We start from the raw sequence: 20,615 nt of genomic DNA on the forward strand, positions 1-20,615 counted from the left end.
AAATGACAAAAATCCAGCAAAAAAAAGACAAAAATCCAGCAAAAAAAAGACAAAAATCCAGCAAAAAAAAGACAAAAATCCAGCAAAAAAAAGGCAAAAATCAAACAAAAAAAAGACAAAAATCCAGCAAAAAAAAGACAAAAATCCAGCAAAAAAGTGACAAAAATCCAGCAAAAAAGTGACAAAAATCCAGCAAAAAAGTGACAAAAATCCAGCAAAAAAGTGACAAAAATCCAGCAAAAAAGTGACAAAAATCCAGCAAAAAAGTGACATAAATCCAGCAAAAAAGTGACAAAAATCCAGCAAAAAATGACAAAAATCCAGCAAAAAAAAGGCAAAAATCAAACAAAAAAAAGACAAAAATCCAGCAAAAAAAAGACAAAAATCCAGCAAAAAAGTGACAAAAATCCAGCAAAAAAGTGACAAAAATCCAGCAAAAAAGTGACAAAAATCCAGCAAAAAATGACAAAAATCCAGCAAAAAAAAGACAAAAATCCAGCAAAAAAAAAGACAAAAATCCAGAAAAAAGAGGAGAGAATGCATTTGGTTTTGGCAGGTGGTAAGAGGTTAACCCCTTAACCCCCACCTGAACCAAGCACATTTTCTCCAGTTTGGCTTTACCCCAATCCAAAAGCTTCTGAAAAAAAGCTGTGAAAATAGCAACAAAACTGAGACGAAAACAATGATGAAGATGTGACAAAAAGTGAGAAAACATTGACAAAAAAGTGACGAAAAAATGACAAAAAAGTTACAAAAATGAGTTGAATACCTGCAAAAAAAAAGATGGAAAAAAATCTGATGACGTGAGGAAAAAGATCCATTTAGATGAGCTTTGTAGATCTTAGCATGAGGTGTTACGCTGGCCGACAGGATTTGGGTAAAGCTGAACTGGAGAAAATGCTCTCGGTTCAGGCGGGAGTTAAGAGGTTAATAAGGAAGACTTTGAAGAAGCCGTGTTCGATGAAGACGTGTTTGAAAAGTGGACTCGGTGTAAAGTGGACAAAGTAGGCCGTCCTCTCTGGCGTGACAGGATTCTCTCTCTGGCTTTATGTAATCACAACATTTCCAACACCTCCGAGCCTTTTGTCCATTTCCATAGTATGTGTTTGTTTACGCGAGCGCCGCCCGGGCCGGTGTGCGTCCATTAGCCGCTGGGGCCGGGTTTGTGCGGCGAGGCGGGGTCAGTAATGGGCTCCTGTGGGCGGCCGAGCGCGGCTGCTGTTTTCAATAATGCGACAAACGAACAGGGAGCGGGCAGCGAGATAAATGCCATTAATTAACCTCTTAACTCCCACCTGAACGGAGCCCATTTACTCCAGTTTGGCTTTACCCCAATCAAAAAGCCAAAACAGCCACAAAAATGAGAAGAAAACAAGGATGTAAACGCAACAAAAATGTGACAAAAACTCAACAAAAATGTGACAAAAACTCAACAAAAATGTAACAAAAACTCAACAAAAATGTGACAAAAATTCAACAAAAATGTGACAAAAATTCGACAAAAATGTGACAAAAATTCAACAAAAAAATGACAAAAATGTGACAAAAACTCAATAAAAATGTGACAAAAACTCAACAAAAATGTGACAAAAATTCAACAAAAATGTGACAAAAACTCAACAAAAATGTGACAAAAACTTAACAAAAAATGTGACAAAAACTCAACAAAAAATGTGACAAAAACTCAACAAAAAAATGACAAAAATGTGACAAAAACTCAATAAAAATGTGGCAAAAAAATTCAACAAAAATGTGACAAAAACTCAATAAAAATGTGACCAAAAATTCAACAAAAAAATGACAAAAATGTGACAAAAATGTGACAAAAATTTAACAAAAAATGACAAAAATTCAACAAAAATGTGACAAAAACTCAACAAAAATGTGACAAAAACTCAACAAAAATGTGACAAAAACTCAACAAAAAATGTGCCAAAAACTCAACAAAAAAATGACAAAAATGTGGCAAAAATTCAACAAAAAATGACAAAAATGTGACAAAAAAATGACAAAAATTCAACAAAAATGTGACAAAAACTCAATAAAAATGTGACAAAAATTCAACAAAAAATGACAAAAATGTGACAAAAATATGACAAAAATTCAACAAAAATGTGACAAAAACTCAATAAAAATGTGACAAAAATTCAACAAAAAATGACAAAAACTCAATAAAAATGTGACAAAAATTCAACAAAAAAGTGACAAAAATTCAACAAAAAAATGACAAAAAACTCAACAAAAAATGACAAACATTCAACAAAAATGTAACAAAAACTCGACCAAAAAGTGACAAAAATTAAACAAAAATGTGACAAAAACTCAATAAAAATATGACAAAAATTTAACAAAAAACAAACAAAAAACAAACAAAAAACAAACAAAAACAAAACAAAAGGTGACACAACACAGCAACAACGTGAGGAAAAAGATCAGTTTTGTGGGTCTTAGCTTTCAAATGAGGTGTTACACAGGCCTATATAACAACCAAAGAGGACAGAATGCATTTGGTTCAGGCGGGTGGTAAGAGGTTAAACTAAAAGAGCAGGTCTATCAGAGGAGGAGGGCGAGGTGGATCTGGAGCTCGTTTGAACGTCAGAGAGCGGCCATTTTATGCAGAAATCTCCGTATTTTCTGAAGAAGTGCAGATCCTGGAAGTCCCTCGTGAGGAACAGTTCCCTCTGGCGCTGTGGGAGGCTCGGCTGGTTCTTGTGCTCAGAGTGTTCGAGCCTCCCTTTGTGAGCGATGAGAAACGAGGCGCTGTTTGTGTGGCCCGCCCCCCTCCCGGCCCCTCGGACGCTCGCTGACAAATGAAGCGCTTTGGAGGGAAGAGAAAAAGCTCCCGCGGTCAAAGGGCCAGTGTTTTAGTCACAGTGTTCGTCTCATGTTGGTCTTTGACTGAAATTACAACAATATTTCCATCGGCAAAACCCTGGTCTGCCCGGGTCGTCCTCACAGATGTGGTGATCTCAGTGATCCCGACGAGACGTGGGCGATGCATCGTCTAAAAGAGCTTATGGCAACTTGAATCGTCGCAAATAGTTGAGCCTAAAATGTGACGAGTTTTTACCAATTAAGTGAAACGTTGATCTGATCCTAAGCCCGGTCTTTTCTCGCTGCTCCCCTGATCAGTTGAACGTGTTTTCGTTTTTCCTCCTAACTCCCGCCTGAACCGAGAGGATCTTTTTCCTCACGTCATCAGATTTTTTTTCCCATCATTTTTTCGTTGGGCATTCAACTCATTTTTGTCACAGTTTTGTCATTTTTTCGTCCATTTTTTATCATTTTTTTGTCATTTTTTTGTCAATTTTTTAATCAATTTTTTGTCATTTTTTCGTCCATTTTTTATCAATTTTTTGTCATTTTTTTGTCATTTTTTTGTCACATTTTTGTCATTTTTTCGTCAATTTTTAATCAATTTTTTGTCATTTTTTGTCACAGTTTTGTCATTTTTTCGTCAATTTTTTATCAAATTTTTGTCATTTTTTTGTCACAGTTTTGTCATTTTTTCATCCATTTTTTTATCAAATTGTTATCATTTTTTTGTCACATTTTTTTGTCATTTTTTCGTCAATTTTTTATCAAATTTTTGTCATTTTTTGTCACAGTTTTGTCATTTTTTCGTCAATTTTTTATCAAATTTTTGTCATTTTTTTGTCACATTTTTTTGTCATTTTTTCGTCAATTTTTTATCAAATTTTTGTCATTTTTTGTCACAGTTTTGTCATTTTTCCGTCAATTTTTATCAAATTTTTCTCCTTTTTTTGTCAATTTTTTATCAATTTTTTGTAATTTTTTCGTCAATTTTCTGTCGATTTTTTGTGACTTTTTTGCCACTTTTTCATCAATTTTTCGTCACTTTTTTGTCAATGTTTTCTCACTTTTTTGTCACATTTCCATCATTGTTTTCGTCTCAGTTCTGTCGCTATTTTCACAGCTTTTTTTCCAGAAAATGTGAAAATGAGAAAACGTGCTGGGTTCCGGTGGGAGTTAAGGGGTTAAAGCCTCCCCTCTCACTGCGGCTGTCGGGACGTGGATCTGAGACGACGGGCACATCCGCAGCTCCAGACTTTGCGTATTTGCTCAGAGCAGACTGGATGTGACCTGCTTTCAGATGGAGCACCAGCTGGTTTGATGTTTGAGCTCCCAGCATGCACCGGGGCGTGGGCTGCTGCTGCTCCGATGGAAGAGCAGGAGTCAGAAACGCTCCGAGAGGCTCACGAGTTATTTTACCATCAAACCTTATTAACCTCTTAACTCCCACCTGAACGGATCCCATTTTCTCCAGTTTGGCTTTACCCCAATCCAAAAGCTTCTTGGGGAAAAAGCACAAAAACAGCCACAAAAAAATGAGAAAACAAGGATGTAAACGCAGCAAAGATGTGACTAAAATGTGACAAAAATTCAACAAAAAAGTGACAAAAATTCAACAAAAAAGTGACAAAAATTCAACAAAAATTCAACAAAAACTCAACGAAAAAGTGACAAAAATTCAACAAAAATGTGACAAAAATGTGACAAAAATTCAACAAAAACTCAACGAAAAAGTGACAAAAATTCAACAAAAATGTGACAAAAATTCAACAAAAATTCAACAAAAACTCAACGAAAAAGTGACAAAAATGTAACAAAAATGTGACAAATTCAACAAAAATGTGACAAAAATTCAACAAAAATGTGACAAAAATTCAACAAAAATGTGACAAAAATGTGACAAAAATTCAACAAAAATGTGACAAAAATTCAACAAAAATGTGACAAAAATGTGACAAAAATTCAACAAAAATGTGACAAAAATTCAACAAAAATGTGACAAAAATTCAACAAAAATGTGACAAAAATTCAACAAAAATGTGACAAAAATGTGACAAAAATTCAACAAAAATGTGACAAAAATTCAACAAAAATGCGACAAAAATTCAACAAAAATGTGACAAAAATGTGACAAAAATTCAACAAAAATTCAACAAAAATTCAACAAAAATTCAACAAAAATTCAACAAAAATTCAACAAAAATGTGACAAAAATTCAACAAAAATTCAACAAAAATGTGACAAAAATTGAAAAAAATTAATAAAACATAACAAAGGTTACACAACACAGCAACAACGTGAGGAAAAGGATCAGTTTTGTGGGTCTTAGCTTTCAAATGAGGTGCTACACAGGCCTATAGCCAAAGAGGACAGAATGCATTAGGTAGAGACGGGTGGTAAGAGGTTAAATACAACCTTTATGGTAAAACAAAGCAAAGGAATGACCGTCTCTAAGGTGTGGTCAAAATCATCAAGTAGATGTTTTTTCAGAAGTGTTCGAGCGCCACTCGTTGACTTTTGCAGACATAGATAGATTTAGTTTTATCACTTATTTGATGTTTGTTTGTTGTTTTCCAGTGGAGCAGAAGGAGACGCTGGAGCGAGAGACCAAGTTCAAGATCCTGGAGGCCGGAGTCGCTGATGTGAGTCCACTTTATCTGGATTTAGATCTGGCTTCTTGTTGGGAGTTGACACTAACCCCTTAACTCCAACCTGAACCGAGCACATTTTCTCCAGCTTTACCCCAATCCAAAAGCTTCTAGAAAAAAGGTGTGAAAATAGCAACAAAACTGAGTCGAGAACAAGGACGAAAATGTGAAAAAAGTGAGAAAAAATTGACGAAAAAGTGACACAAAATTTACAAAAAAATGGACACAAATTTGACCAAAAAAGTGAGAAAAAATTGACGAAAAAGTGACAATTTTTTTTTTTTAAAAAGACAAAAAATTACAAAAAATTGACGAAAAATTGAGAAAAAGTGAGAAAAATTTGACAAAAAATGGACAAAAAAATGAACAAAAATGGACAAAAAATTGACGAAAAAGTGAGAAAAATTTGACGAAAAAATGACCAAAATTGACAAAAAAGTGACACAAAATTTACAAAATAATGGACCAAAAATGGACAAAAAATGGACGAAAAAGTGACAAAAAATTTGACGAAGAAATGATAAAAATGTGAGAAAAAAATGACAAAAATCTGACGACAAAGTGAGAACATTTTGACGAAGAAATGTAGAAAAATGAATGAAAAAGTGACAAAAAAAATGACAAAAATGGACAAAAATTTGACAAAAAAGTGAGAAAAATTTGACAAAAAAATGGACTGCCCAACAAAAAAAGTGATGAAAAAAAATCTGATGACATGAGGAAAAAGATCAATTTAGTTTTGTAGGTCTTAGCTTTCAGATGAGGCGTTACACTGGCCTACAGGATTTGGGTAAAGCCGAACAGGAGAATATGCTCTCGGTTCAGGCGGGAGTTAAGAGGTTAAAGACGTGAACCGAGCTCAGACCCAGACGCTTGTTTATAAATGTAATAATAATCTAAACCCGGGTGTATAATGTTTGGTTGTCGCGCCTTGAGCTTCAGCCAGACTCCTTCACGGTGCTTCTTCACGTGATCATTGAATCATGCGGCTGGTTTTAGTCCCATAACGTCCCGACACTGTGATGTTTCCGTTTGCTTTGGGAGAAACAGTTTTCACACCAGTGCGTTTGGAGTTCGTCAGAATGGAGCGAATCACCAGCGAAATGAAGCTTTGATCCAAACCTGAACTAAACCAAGGACAAATCCAGTGTCTGCAAATGGAAATCAGGGCTTATTTGCATTTCCTCAAGTTGAGCTCGATGTTCAAGAGTGGGCAGTGTTTACAGTTATTCAATTTGTAATTTTTTTTGTCACATTTTTGTCTTTTTTTTATTTGTATTTTTTTTTTGTCATATTTTTTTCATTTTTTCGTCCATTTTTTATCACATTTTTGTCTTTTTTTTGTCTTTTTTTTTCTCAAATTTTTGGCTTTTTTTTGTCACATTTTTGATCAATTTTTTTTCTTTTTTTGTCACAATTTTGTCTTTTTTTGTCACATTTTTGATCAATTTTTTTTCTTTTTTTTGTCACATTTTTGTCTTTTTTTTCTTTTTTTTGTCACATTTTTGTCTTTTTTTGTCACATTTTTGATCAATTTTTTTTCTTTTTTTTGTCACATTTTTGTCTTTTTTTGTCACATTTTTGATCATTTTTTTTTCTTTTTTTATTCACATTTTTGATCAATTTTTTATCTTTTTTTGTCACATTTTTGATCAATTTTTCTTTCTTTTTTTGTCACATTTTTGTCTTTTTTTTTCATTTTTTCATCAATTTTTTATCAAATTTTTGTTATTTTTTTGTTACATTTTTATCACATTTTTGAATTTTTTTGTCACTTTTTTGTCACTTTTTTATTTATTTTTTTGGTCACATTTTTATCATTTTTTTATCAATTTTTTGTATTTTTTTGTCATATTTTGTCACATTTTTGTCATTTTTTCGTCCATTTTTTGTCACTTTTTTGTCAATGTTTTCTCACTTTTTTGTCACATTTCCATCATTGTTTCGTCATTGTTTATTTGCATTTCCTCAAGTTGAGCTCGATGCTGAAGAGTGGGCACAGGTCACAGTTGATGCTCCGGGTCCGTGTCTTACCTTCATGCCTGTCTGTCCTTCACAGTAAGGGGTGTTGTGCTGTTTGACTTGGTCTGCATGATGAAGCTGAGAGAAAGAAAGTTTGATTTCCTGAGTCTGGGTTTAGTCACGTCTTTCTGCTGCCCACATGACACCATTCAAACACGACTCTCCACACGAGGCATGATTTTCTGTGACAGCCTTCAACTCTCTACAACTGTGGAGAACTCACCGACTGCAGATTTTTAAAGAGTTGGTATTCTGCTTTTTTCAGTCCCATAGCACCAGTCTATATCTCACTACAATGATGACAAACCTTCTGCTGGTCTGTGAATGCAGTAAATTAGAATAACTGCCTTGTATAAAATGTCTCTCTCAAAATGGCTGTAGTGAATGTCTTGAAATAGGCCTCTGTCTCTTTAAGAACCTCTGAGCCTTTAGACACGCCCCCTCCACACGCTGTCTGTGGCATCAGTGGGGAGGGGGTTCTGCTGAGGAGCAGTGGTTGGTTACTCGGCTGGTGACGAAAGCTCGGAGGCGTCTCCAGGAGGTGGGGGCGTTCCTAGGAGGACTCAGGCAAACCTATCCCTAAAATGGCCGCCATCAGAGTTTTTACAGATTACTCAAAAATACGTGAATGTGCCAAGGCAACACTTCAGGCATGTTTTTAATGAGGGAGTGACAGAATAACATGATGGAAAGCTTGAAAAAGCCCATTTTTCAATTCTTTACAGTCGCCTTATTTGTCAAAATAGTCGATTAGTGCGGTGACGTCATCATATAAACAGCGGAGGAATAACGAGTACATTAAGTCACATCCAAATACATCCATCCTCTTTCTTCTGCTTTATCCGGGGCCGAGACTTCCCGATCCCCACACATTTTTGTCATTTTTTCGTACATTTTTTATCAAATTTTTGTCCTTTTTTGTCAATTTCTTGTAACATTTTTGCCACTTTTTCATCCATTTTTCGTCACTTTCTTGTCAATGTTTTTCTCACTTTTTTGTCACATTTCCATCATTGTTTTCGTCTCAGTTCTGTCGCTATTTTCTCACCTTTTTTCCCAGAAGCTTTTGGATTGGGGTAAAGCCAAACTGGAGAAATTGTGCTCAGTTCAGGTGGGAGTTAAGGGGTTAAACATTGTCCTTTTTGTCTGAACAAGCCAGGACTTCAAACCCGGACAAAAAGCAGCACAAAGCGTCCACTGGCAGCTCATCTTTTTGCCTTTCTTTTCCCTCCATCGGCGACAAATCTCATTTAATGCGAGCGCTTCCCCGGCCGTGTCCAGAGTCCGGCGCACTTTCGTCTCTGAGGTCAGACAGAACTCAGCACTTTCTCCACTTCGTCCAATTAAAGCCGAGTCTGAGTCCGTGATGAAGTCCGGGCCTGAGCCGCTAATTGTGCGAGCGCTTCTCCTCCTCCTCCTCCTCCTCCTCCTCCTCCTCCTCCTCCTCCTCCTCCTCCGCTCTCCCTCTTTTCTTTCTTCGGCTGGAATCGAGGCGCCGCCGCTGTGTCTCTGAAGAGCGCTCTACAAACGGAGGAGGGAGGTGCAAATGAAACACTCGCCGTCTCGTCGCAGAGATCGGCTTTTTTTTTCCATTCCACCTCTTCTTGTTTTTGCTAAAGACGAGACCGTGTGGGTTTCCGGGCGTTTTCCGAGATGACAAAGCCAGGATGTTTTTGGCGGCCTCTTAGTTTTAGTCTTTTGGACGATGATGCTGTTAGTTTTAGTCACAATTCAGTCCTTTCTAAATGTGATGGTTCAGTCAGGTTTCTTATGGAGCTCCACAGTCCCGCCCCTCGCGATCCTGTTGCCCCGGAAGCAAAAATCTTCCCAAAAATTCAAATATTAAGAGTTTAACGTCAGCGCAAAAGCTAATCAGCTCTGTAGCAATTCGTGACCATAACATGTTTCATTTCAATCCAAAAAGAAGACTTGATGTTGAAGAAAAGGCAAAGGTACAAGGCTGTGACATCATTCACTTCCTGACTATAGAAACTCCGTATCCCAAGAGCCATTGCGACGCTGGTCAAGTCAACCAGGTTTTCAGCAAACACGGCCAGTTTCTTTTACTTTGCAGATAAAAGTTCTAGATTATTTCACTGTTAAACAATCTGAATCAGGCTAATGGGAATAAAAATGATGGTGGTTCGTTTACTTGGATCGTTGGGAACATTTTTTTGACGTTTTTCTTACTCTCAGTGTTAGATCTGGATAAAATGTCAACTCTCTGCCTGCATTATGTTTGAATACATTGTTTATAATATGTTTTCTACATTACAATAAATAAACACGTGTGGGAACGTGAAGCTCCACCAATCAAAAGCCTCGTAGTAGATCATGGGACTCCCGAAAAAATGACAAAAAATGACAAAAAAATGACAAAAAAAATGACAAAAAATGTGACAAAAAAAGACAAAAAAGACAAAAAATGTGACAAAAAAATGACAAAAAATGTGACAAAAAAAGACAAAAAAAGACAAAAAAAAGACAAAAAATGTGACAAAAATTGACCAAAAATTGACCAAAAAGTGACGAAATAATAATATAAATGTGACAAACAATGTGACAAACAATGTGACAAACAATGTGACAAACAATGTGACAAAAATGTGCCATGGGACTCCCGAGCATCCTGGGTAATGTAGTTCTAGGACGAAGGCTCGCAGTTAAACTAGATCGATCTCATACGTGCTTTTTTCACCTGCGTCTGACTCTGCGGTCGCTTTAGAACCACAGAGCTGGATTCAGCCCGAGCTGACGGAGTTACGGAGTTAAAGACTTTATTCCAAATCAATACGGTCTCAAAACAAGGGGAGTTTTACTTCCGGACCGGAGAGGAGGCGGGACTGTGGAGCTCTATAGTCACACAAACCAGTAGACACGACATCACAAACCCCTCGTCTCTCAAACACAGACAAACTCAGCACAAATACACATACACCGATCTGCAAAATAAACCAGATACATTGAACTCACACTTTTCTTTTCACTTTGCAGCAATAGAGGGTTTGGCGACTATGACAAGAACTCATGTAGAAGCTGTTTTTAAGTAGTTGTGTCATCAGTAGGTCTGGGTACCCTTAATCAGTTCCTACTGGGTACCGACCGAAAAGCTCCTGTAGGGGGGGTGCTTTTTCGGTGCTAATTTTCGGTACTTTCTCTCCAAACGTCAGTAAATGATCCACAGTGGATTGTAGAGCCGTGTCGCCCTTTCCCAGAGTTTGACGTCGGTTCTCCTCCGTCTCTGTGTCTGATGGCTCTTCACCGTGGACTGTCTCTGCGTCTGATGGCTCTTCACCGTGGACTGTCTCTGCGTCTGATCACTCTTCACCGTGGACTGTCTCTGTGTCTGATCTCTCTTCACCGTGGACTGTCTCTGCGTCTGATGACTCTTCACCGTGGACTGTCTCTGCGTCTGATCGCTCTTCACCGTGGACTGTCTCTGCGTCTCATCGCTCTTCACCGTGGACTGTCTCTGCGTCTGATGGCTCTTCACCGTGGACTGTCTCTGTGTCTGATGACTCTTCACCGTGGACTGTCTCTGTGTCTGATGGCTCTTCACCGTGGACTGTCTCTGCGTCTGATGACTCTTCACCGTGGACTGTCTCTGCGTCTCATCGCTCTTCACCGTGGACTGTCTCTGCGTCTCATCGCTCTTCACCGTGGACTGTCTCTGTGTCTGATCTCTCTTCACCATGGACTGTCTCTGCGTCTGATCGCTCTTCACCGTGGACTGTCTCTGCGTCTGATGACTCTTCACCGTGGACTGTCTCTGTGTCTGATGACTCTTCACCGTGGACTGTCTCTGCGTCTGATGGCTCTTCACCGTGGACTGTCTCTGTGTCTGATGGCTCTTCACCGTGGACTGTCTCTGTGTCTGATCCCTCTTCACCGTGGACTGTCTCTGTGTCTCATCGCTCTTCACCGTGGACTGTCTCTGCGTCTGATGACTCTTCACCGTGGACTGTCTCTGTGTCTGATGACTCTTCACCGTGGACTGTCTCTGTGTCTGATGACTCTTCACCGTGGACTGTCTCTGTGTCTGATGACTCTTCACCGTGGACTGTCTCTGCGTCTGATCTCTCTTCACCGTGGACTGTCTCTGTGTCTGATGACTCTTCACCGTGGACTGTCTCTGCGTCTGATCTCTCTTCACCGTGGACTGTCTCTGCGTCTCATCGCTCTTCACCGTGGACTGTCTCTGCGTCTGATCACTCTTCACCGTGGACTGTCTCTGTGTCTGATGACTCTTCACCGTGGACTGTCTCTGTGTCTGATGACTCTTCACCGTGGACTGTCTCTGTGTCTCATCGCTCTTCACCGTGGACTGTCTCTGTGTCTGATGACTCTTCACCGTGGACTGTCTCTGCGTCTGATCACTCTTCACCGTGGACTGTCTCTGTGTCTGATGACTCTTCACCGTGGACTGTCTCTGTGTCTGATGGCTCTTCACCGTGGACTGTCTCTGCGTCTGATCACTCTTCACCGTGGACTGTCTCTGTGTCTGATGACTCTTCACCGTGGACTGTCTCTGTGTCTGATGACTCTTCACCGTGGACTGTCTCTGTGTCTGATCTCTCTTCACCGTGGACTGTCTCTGCGTCTGATGGCTCTTCACCGTGGACTGTCTCTGCGTCTGATCGCTCTTCACCGTGGACTGTCTCTGTGTCTGATGACTCTTCACCGTGGACTGTCTCTGTCTGATGACTCTTCACCGTGGACTGTCTGTGCGTCTGATGGCTCTTCACCGTGGACTGTCTCTGTGTCTGATCGCTCTTCACTGTGGACTGTCTCTGCGTCTGATCGCTCTTCACCGTGGACTGTCTCTGCGTCTGATGACTCTTCACCGTGGACTGTCTCTGTGTCTGATGGCTCTTCACCGTGGACTGTCTCTGTGTCTGATGACTCTTCACCGTGGACTGTCTCTGTGTCTGATGACTCTTCACCGTGGACTGTCTCTGTGTCTGATGACTCTTCACCGTGGACTGTCTCTGCGTCTGATGGCTCTTCACCGTGGACTGTCTCTGCGTCTGATGGCTCTTCACCGTGGACTGTCTCTGCGTCTGATGACTCTTCACCGTGGACTGTCTCTGCGTCTGATCGCTCTTCACCGTGGACTGTCTCTGCGTCTGATGACTCTTCACCGTGGACTGTCTCTGCGTCTGATCGCTCTTCACCGTGGACTGTCTCTGTGTCTGATGACTCTTCACCGTGCTGCCTCTGTGGGTGTGCGGTGTTTGTGCTCAGAAAGCCTCCGCTCTTATCTGCTGATGATGCTTTCAGAGATTTTGTCGTTCTGTCCGCGAGCCGCCTTTGCCCGAAGCCGCGGTGAAAACAGATGGAGACGATGGTTCGCGTGTGGATCAGGATTGGATCAGGTCACGGGGAGGGCATCTGGGATAGAAGAGATTCAGGGCAGTTTAGGCCCGGGTTTGGGTTTTAATCCAATTGGAATCTGCTTTTGATGAAGCGATGGTCGATTGTCTCTGAAAGTTTTCATACTTTTCAGCAGCTGTGGATTCAAGAGGAAGTGAAGTTTCTACATTTACAGATCTACATTCTGTCGACTGGTTAAAACTGACACTGGTTAGTCTGTCCAGGACACGTGTTTCCTCTTCTTTTCAAAGACATCTGGGATCAGGAGTGATTTCTTGGAATTTCCGATGATCGTTAATGAAAAGCGTTTGAACCAGTGCTTTAAGTGGGCCGGTACGCACCGGTGCTCAGTACCGCCACTTCCAAAAGTAGCTCTTGAGCCACCGCCACCTCCGTGCGCCAAGAACGTGCTTTTAGCGTTACGGTACGTTTATTTGCACATCTGTTTTAATCCTTTGGCTGCCCCACCGCTTTTCAGAGCGCCCTTCACAATGCACGCTTTCTACTTCATCTCACCGTGAGCAGAGACTACATTACCCAGACACCCTTGCGTTTGAATGAGTGAAAAGCGCGTTGCGTCGCTGTAGCCGCTGTAAACAACTTAAAGGAACAGGCCACCGTTTTTACATACTGAGATATGTTCTTACCTTATCTTTGACGAGTTCTTTAGGACCTGTCTGATCTTCAGTCACGTAAACACAGCGCAGACGGCGTTAGCATTTAGCCTCTCCCTCTCTCCTCTATAGCTCCAAAACAGGTCAAGATAGAAGCTACCAAGCTCTTCCACGTTTTCCCTATTTAAATATGGTTACGTGAAGTGTTCCACTACAAAGTATAATACACAAAATTAAACAATGTGGATTTTCTAAGCGGATAAAAGGGGGAACTATATTGTAAGGCGTAATAATACCAGGAGTAGTTCCAAATCCGCGCAGTAATCTTCACTTTACTGTGCGGATGCCAAATTACTCCTGGTATTATTACGCCTTACAATATAGTTCCCCCTTTTATCCGCTTAGAAAATCCACATTGTTTAATTAACGCCGTCTGCGCTGTGTTTACGTGACTGAAGATCAGACAGGTCCTAAAGAACTCGTCAAAGCTAAGGTAAGAACATATCTCAGTATGTAAAAACGGTGGCCTGTTCCTTTAACGTTGTGCTCGTCCACACAAACAAGCGGATCCCGGGGAGGGACTGTGAGTGTGAAACGCAAACATCGCTGCTCGGTTAAAACACATGAACACTTCTGCTCTCCTGCTTCAGAGGAGTAAAAGAACAAGGCTGGCTGCGTTGGCCAACCCCACCTGTGTGATTGAGGTTCTCACAAGGGGCGACGAGCACCGGAGCCATGTGCCCGTTTGGCCTCGTAGATGCGATAAAAACAAAACAAAGCGGTAAATGTGGATTGAAACAAACTTCTATGGACTGAGATGAGCAAAAAATCGAGTACCGGCACTTCTTTTTGTCCACTTAAAGCACTGGTTTGAACCAAGCAGAGAAAAACAGATTTGAAGTCGTTTTCACACATGGAGCCTTAAGTTTGTCAAGGCTCTCTTTCATCCAAGGAAAATCCATCGTAGAAAAGTTAAATCCTCGTCTGGACTGGGTTTAGTTAAAGCGTCACAGACACTCTTACCTCGCTCCAGTGTAGCTCCAGTTGGGACTTAGCCCCCAAACTGGAGCTTGGTCTAAATAAGACCCGGGCTCCGCCCAGAAAAGGGGGGGAACCAAAAACTGCCAAGAATTCCTGGTTCCAAAACCCAGTCCAGTCGATGATGTCACTTTTCTTTGATGTGGGCGCCATGTGGGTCGACCCGAGACCGCCCTAGTTTCAACTACATTCAGCCTGTTAACGCAGCGACTGATGTCACTCTATGGTCACTCTATGGTCACTCTATGGTCACACTATGGTCATGCTATGGTCACTCTCTGGTCACTCTATGGTCACTCTATGGTCACTCTATGGTCACCCTATGGTCACTCTAAGGTCACTCTCTGGTCACTCTCTGGTCACTCTCTGGTCACTCTCTGGTCACTCTCTGGTCACTCTATGGTCACTCTATGGTCACTCTAAGGTCACTCTCTGGTCACTCTCTGGTCACTCTATGGTCACTCTATGGTCACTCTATGGTCACTCTAAGGTCACTCTCTGGTCACTCTCTGGTCACTCTATGGTCACCCTATGGTCACTCTAAGGTCACTCTCTGGTCACTCTCTGGTCACTCTATGGTCACTCTCGGGTCACTCTCTGGTCACTTTATGGTCACTCTTCTCTCCTGGTTAAACACACGGTTTTGTAAAGAAATGTCCAGATGTTTTCCCTGATCTGTGGAAGTGACTGGATTGACAAACACATTGGGCCCGATCTTGTGCATCAAAACGGAGACGATAGCGTGACATTTTGCCTCAGTAGCAGCACTTTGTGATCTTGCCACTCCAGACTTAGCGCATTTAAGTGGGTGGAGACACACGTTTTCCTCCAACCAGATCGACTCCGCCTCCAGTGGTTGTGTGGGAGGGGGGGGTGAACATGTGCTTTTGTTTTGCTTCACGTTCACGCCGAGCGCGGCCGATCCGCGCCACAGCGGACGCTGTAGCTCTTTTTCTCTGGAGACGTGAACATGGTTTAGCTCACGATGGTTTAGCTCACGATGGGGTAAATAAAGTTTTTAGTTTGACCTGTGAGAGCCTAAGGCTTAAGAAAGAACGCAAGACAGCGCAATGTAAACGAGGAAGTGAATGTCAGCCGTGTTTCCATCAGTGCAGTCGCCTCCTCTTGTGACGCCCCCTCACAGGTGGCGGAGGCGAATGGCACGTATAGCGCCGCCACTCGGAAAATAATTCGCCAAGAGCCTGCGCCGCCCCGTGCGCCGCCACAAGATCTGGCCCTCTGATCGTTCTGAGTCTCATCTCCTCTGTTATGAGACAGTCATGTGACCTCAGTTCTTCTGTGCTGAGAGAGAAGACACTGGGCTTTGGAGACACTTTTATTTCACCACTTAGAAACTCTCAGAAGTTTCCCCTGAGGTCACGTGACGCCTCTCCTTCATCAGCACATAATTATTCTGACTTTTATGGTTTGTTCTGACAATTATCCTCGAGCCAAACGCGGCCGGACGAGGTGAACCTCCGCCTCCTGCTCCGTTCAGAGGAAACGCCTCGCTCCGGTTTTCCACCTGCTCAGACGCAGTGAACGTTCGGAGCCCAGATGTGGCGGTGGTTTACTGTCACTGTTAGATTTATGAGCTGGACGTGTCACGCTCAGGGGCCACGATCGCACACGAGGAGGGCCCCATTGTCCCGGGACAGTCCCGCAGAGAGAGGGGGGGAGGGGCTAATGCACTGTACTGAAGGAGAATAGTGTTTTAGTGAAGAGAACTTTATACTTTTACTCCTCTACATTGGGAGCAGCGTTTCTCTCTTCTGTTCTTTGCTGCTGATCAAGAACATCCACTCAATGTTTAGTTTTGAATAAAGTTATAACGTTTTTGGTTCTGTCCGAGCGGTGAAGTTGGAGCAGTTCAGGATGGATTCTCTTGTGTTTATAAACTCACAAATACTGTGAGAATTCAGCTTTACAACAACACAACACTTTCGAAAGTCCATTTGTTTCATGTGAAAAGCCTAATAATCGCACTTCATGAACAGTAGGTGGCGCTGTGCAGACGTTCTGTGAATGATACTGACTCAAGACAAACATACGCCTAAAAACAGCGGGAAAAATGAAGTATTAAAGTACACATTATGTTCCTCCATGTCCTCATGTGTAGAATGAGCTCAGACAACTGCCTCTAAAATCCTGCTCTGTCACTCAGAAAGGTGTTAAAGGTGTCTGAAGTGAGCTTAACCTCTTAACTCCCGCCTGAACCGAGAGGATCTTTTTCCTCACGTCATCAGATTTTTTTTCCATCATTTTTTTGTTGGGTATTCAACTCATTTTTGTCACATTTTTGTAATTTTGTTTGTAATTTTTTTGACATTTTTTTGCCAATTTTTTTATCACATTTTGTCTAATTTTTAGTCATTTTTTTCGTAATTTTTTGTCACATTTTTGTCATTGTTTTGTCACATTTTTGTCATTTTTTCGAATTTTTTTCATCACATTTTGTCCCATGATTTCGAATTTTTTTGTCATTTTTTGTCAAATTTTTGTCATTGTTTTGTCATTTTTTTTGTCATTTTTTGTCAATTTTTTTTTTCATTTTTGTCAATTTTTTATCACATTTTTGTCATTTTTTCGTCACATTTTTGTCATTTTTTTGTTATTTTTTTGTTTTTTTTGTCTTTTTTTTTCATTTTTGTCAATTTTTTATCAAATATTTGTCATTTTTTCGTCACATTTTTGTCATTTTTTTGTCACATTTTTGTCATTTTTTTTGTCATTTTTTTTGTCATTTTTTTAATTTATTTTGTCATTTTTTGTTATTTGTTTGTCAATTTTTTATCAAATTTTTGTCATTGTTTTGTCACACTTTTGTCATTTTTTCGATTTTTTTTTTAATCACATTTTGTCCCATGTTTTCGAATTTTTTTGTCATTTTTTGTCAAATTTTTGTCATTGTTTTGTCACATTTTTGTCATTTTTTTGTCATTTTCTTGGTCATTTTTTGTCAATTTTTTTTTCATTTCTTGTCCCATTTTTTGACATTTTTTTGTCATTTTTGTCAATTTTTTATCAAATATTTGTCATTGTTTTGCTACATTTTGGTCATTTTTTGTCAATTTCTCATCAATTTCTTGTGACATTTTTGCCACTTTTTCATCAATGTTTTCTCACTTTTTTGTCACATTTCCATCATTGTTTTCGACTCAGTTTTGTCGCTATTTTCACAGCTTTTTTCCAGAAGCTTTTGGATTGGGGTAAAGCCAAACTGGAGAAAACGTGCTCGGTTCAGGTGGGAGTTAAGGGGTTAATATAGAAGCTGCTGTTACACGTATGACCTGAGGTGGCAGTAGTGAGTGTAAAATGACCAACTTCCATCTAGTCCCTTTAAAGATGCTTCCTTTTAATGTCTTATCATTTTGAGCTGAAAATCCAAGTTTTCTTCTTTCTTCTAAGTCCGCTGCCGTTTCCTCTCGCGGTTCTTCGCCGCCGCCGCCGCCGCCTGCAGATGCTGCGCCGGGACAAAGGCGTGCGCTCGGGGGGAGGCGTGAGGGTGAATGGGAACAAAACAACCCAAAGTAGTAGACTCTCTCTCCCCTCTCTCTCTCCCCTCTCTCTCTCTCTCCTCTCCCTCCTCTCTCCCCTCTCTCTCTCCTCTCCCTCCTCTCTCCCCACTGTCAGCGCTTCTGTCAGTCTCCCCCAGGGGAAACGTAGCTTTCCACCACCGAGTGTGGAGTGAATGTACAACTGTCTCATGTAAAGCACTTTGTGACCATGTCTGTGAAAGGTGCTATATAAATAAAGATCTTCTTCTTCTTCTTCTTCTCTCTTCTGTCTCTCCTCTCTCTCTACTCAAAACAACGCACAAACTTATGATAAACCTTTGGGCCTTGATAAAATGTACAGAACGCTGGTCATTATTGGGAAAATAAGAACCTTCACGGCGGAACAAGTCCGGTTCGCCCATTCTTGATTTAATTTATTTTTTCAATTTTTTCCCCCAAAGTTTTTCGCCATGTTTTTCCCAAAATGCTAATTTTTTTCCCATTTTCTTTTTTTTTTCTTCAAAAAAGGCCCAAATATTTTCAATTTTTCCGAAATATTCCCCAATTTTTCCACTTGTTTTTCCCACATTTTTCCCCCACAATTTTCCATTTTTTTCTAGATGCTTTTCCCTAAAGCTTCTCAAAATTTTGAATTTTTTTCCAAACATTTTTATCCACATTTTTTCCCCAATTCACAATTTTCCAATTTTTCCACATTTTTTCTTGATTTTTTTTCACCCACCTGTTTTTCCCATTTTCTTTGGTTTTTTTCAAAAAAGGCCCAAATATTTTCAAACTTTCCAAAATATTCTCCAATTTTTCCACTTGTTTTTAAAAAAAAAGGTAAAAAAAGAAATTCCCCATTTTTTTTCCCACAATTTTCCGTTTTTTCCACATTTTTCTTGATTTTATTCCCCCAATTAGTTTCCAACTGTTTTTCCAATTTTTTTTTTCCCATTTTCTTTTTTTTTTTTCAAAAAAGGCCCAAATATTTTCAAATTTTCCGCAATATTCCCCAATTTTTCCACTTGTTTTTTCCCCCCCAAAAAATTACCACAATTTTCCATTTTTTTCCATTTTTTTCTCGATGCTTTTCCCTAAACTTTCCCAAAATTTAGATTTTTTTCCCCACATTTTTATCCACATTTTCCCCCCAAATTTTCCAAAATATTCTCAAATGTTTCCACTTGTCTTTAAAAAAAAAAGTTTAAAAAAAAATTCCCAAGCTTTCCACAATTTTCCAATTTTTCCACATTTTTCTTGATTTTTTCCCCAATTAGTTCCACCTGTCTTTCCAATTTTCAATTTTTTTCTCGATGCTTTTTCCCTAAAGCTTCCCAAAATTTCGATTTTTTTTCCCCTCTAAAAATTAGCCACATTTTTTCCCTAAATTTCCAAATTATTCTCAATTTTTTCCACTTGTTTTTAAAAAAAGTTTTCAATTTTTCCCCACAATTTTCCATGTTTTCCAATGTTTTCTAGATTTTTTTCCCCCCAATTAGTTCCACCTGTTTTTCCCCTTTTAACTTCTGTATAATTGTTTTTTTCCTTTTAATTTCTGACCAAAAGCATCAAAACTTAAATACAGTTTATTATCTATTATTATTTATTTTCGGTTCCTGCGTTCGATACAGTTACAGTTGATCATTACCCAGCCCTAATCATCCGCCCGGCCCCAAGCCTGGATAAAAGCCGGTGCTGTTGTGAGGCGACTCCCTCCCTCCCGCCTCTCTCTCTCTCTCTCTTTCTCTCTCGTTCACGCGGTTGCCGTGGCGACCGGGGGGGGGGGGCGGCGGGGGGGGTTGGGCGTGCGCCGGATAAAAGCGGCGGCGTCTCCGGGCCTCCTCCACTCGTCGTCTGTTCTCTCTCGGCTCCGCGGCTCCTCGCCGTTTCCACGACGACATGGAGTATTTTCACACCGGGATTAAGGCCGGGGTTTTTGGCGCGGGCGGCGCTCGGACGGCGGCGGCGGCGGAGGAGGCGGAGGCGGAGGAGGCGGACGGCGCTGCCCCGGCGGCGCCTCGCGGATCTGGGGTAGGAGCTTTCGGACGTTTCCGCCGGAGGAATGATTCGAATTCACCGTTGGTTCTTGCGAGTCCATCTTAGATCCTCTCGCTTTTACAAATGGAGGTTTTTTAATCGGTTTAGAGGCACCATTTCTCCCGCGCGGCTTTACCCAAATCTAAAAGCTTCTCGGGAAAAAAGCCACAAAAACGAGGATGAAAAATGTGATAAAATGTTATGAAAAAGCCACAAAACAGCCATGAAAAAAGTGATGAAAATGGGAAAACGGTGACGACAACATGGTGAAGGTCTTAGCTTTCAAATGAGGCGTTTCTCTGGCCTATAGTCTGTGAGGGGACGGGGTTTGGCTCTGTTAGGTGGAGGTATGGGAGTTATGTCACGGGACGGGGTTTGGATCTGGTTAGGGATGGCAAATAATGTCAAAAAGAGACGACAATGCGAGGAAAAAGCTCCATTAGATCAGGTCTGTCGGTCTTAGCTTTCAAATGTTGCCGTGACGATGACTGTGACCTCATGGTTTGGGGGTTCAGAGGTTTCCTTTGGTTTAAGAGCCCTGGTGCATTATGGGTGAGTTTTGCTTTGGT

The 20,615-nt window shown here is 40.7% G+C and overlaps 2 protein-coding genes across 2 annotated transcripts in view; both read left to right on the forward strand.

Moving 5' to 3' along the window:
• Window positions 1–20,615, forward strand: part of esyt2a (extended synaptotagmin-like protein 2a) — a 236,713-nt gene that overhangs the window by 101,721 nt on the left and 114,377 nt on the right. The window lies entirely within an intron of this gene.
• The window catches only part of LOC306966780 (receptor-type tyrosine-protein phosphatase N2-like), a 138,265-nt gene that overhangs the window by 42,771 nt on the left and 74,879 nt on the right, over window positions 1–20,615 (forward strand). The window contains exon 11 of the mRNA XM_079561597.1: window positions 5,392–5,456. Coding sequence (XP_079417723.1) covers window positions 5,392–5,456 — 65 coding nt within the window. The remainder of the gene's footprint in view (window positions 1–5,391; window positions 5,457–20,615) is intronic.

This window comes from Gobius niger (genome assembly GCF_951799975.1).
Source record: "Gobius niger genome assembly, chromosome: 8".
NCBI classification, from domain to species: Eukaryota; Metazoa; Chordata; class Actinopteri; order Gobiiformes; family Gobiidae; genus Gobius; species Gobius niger.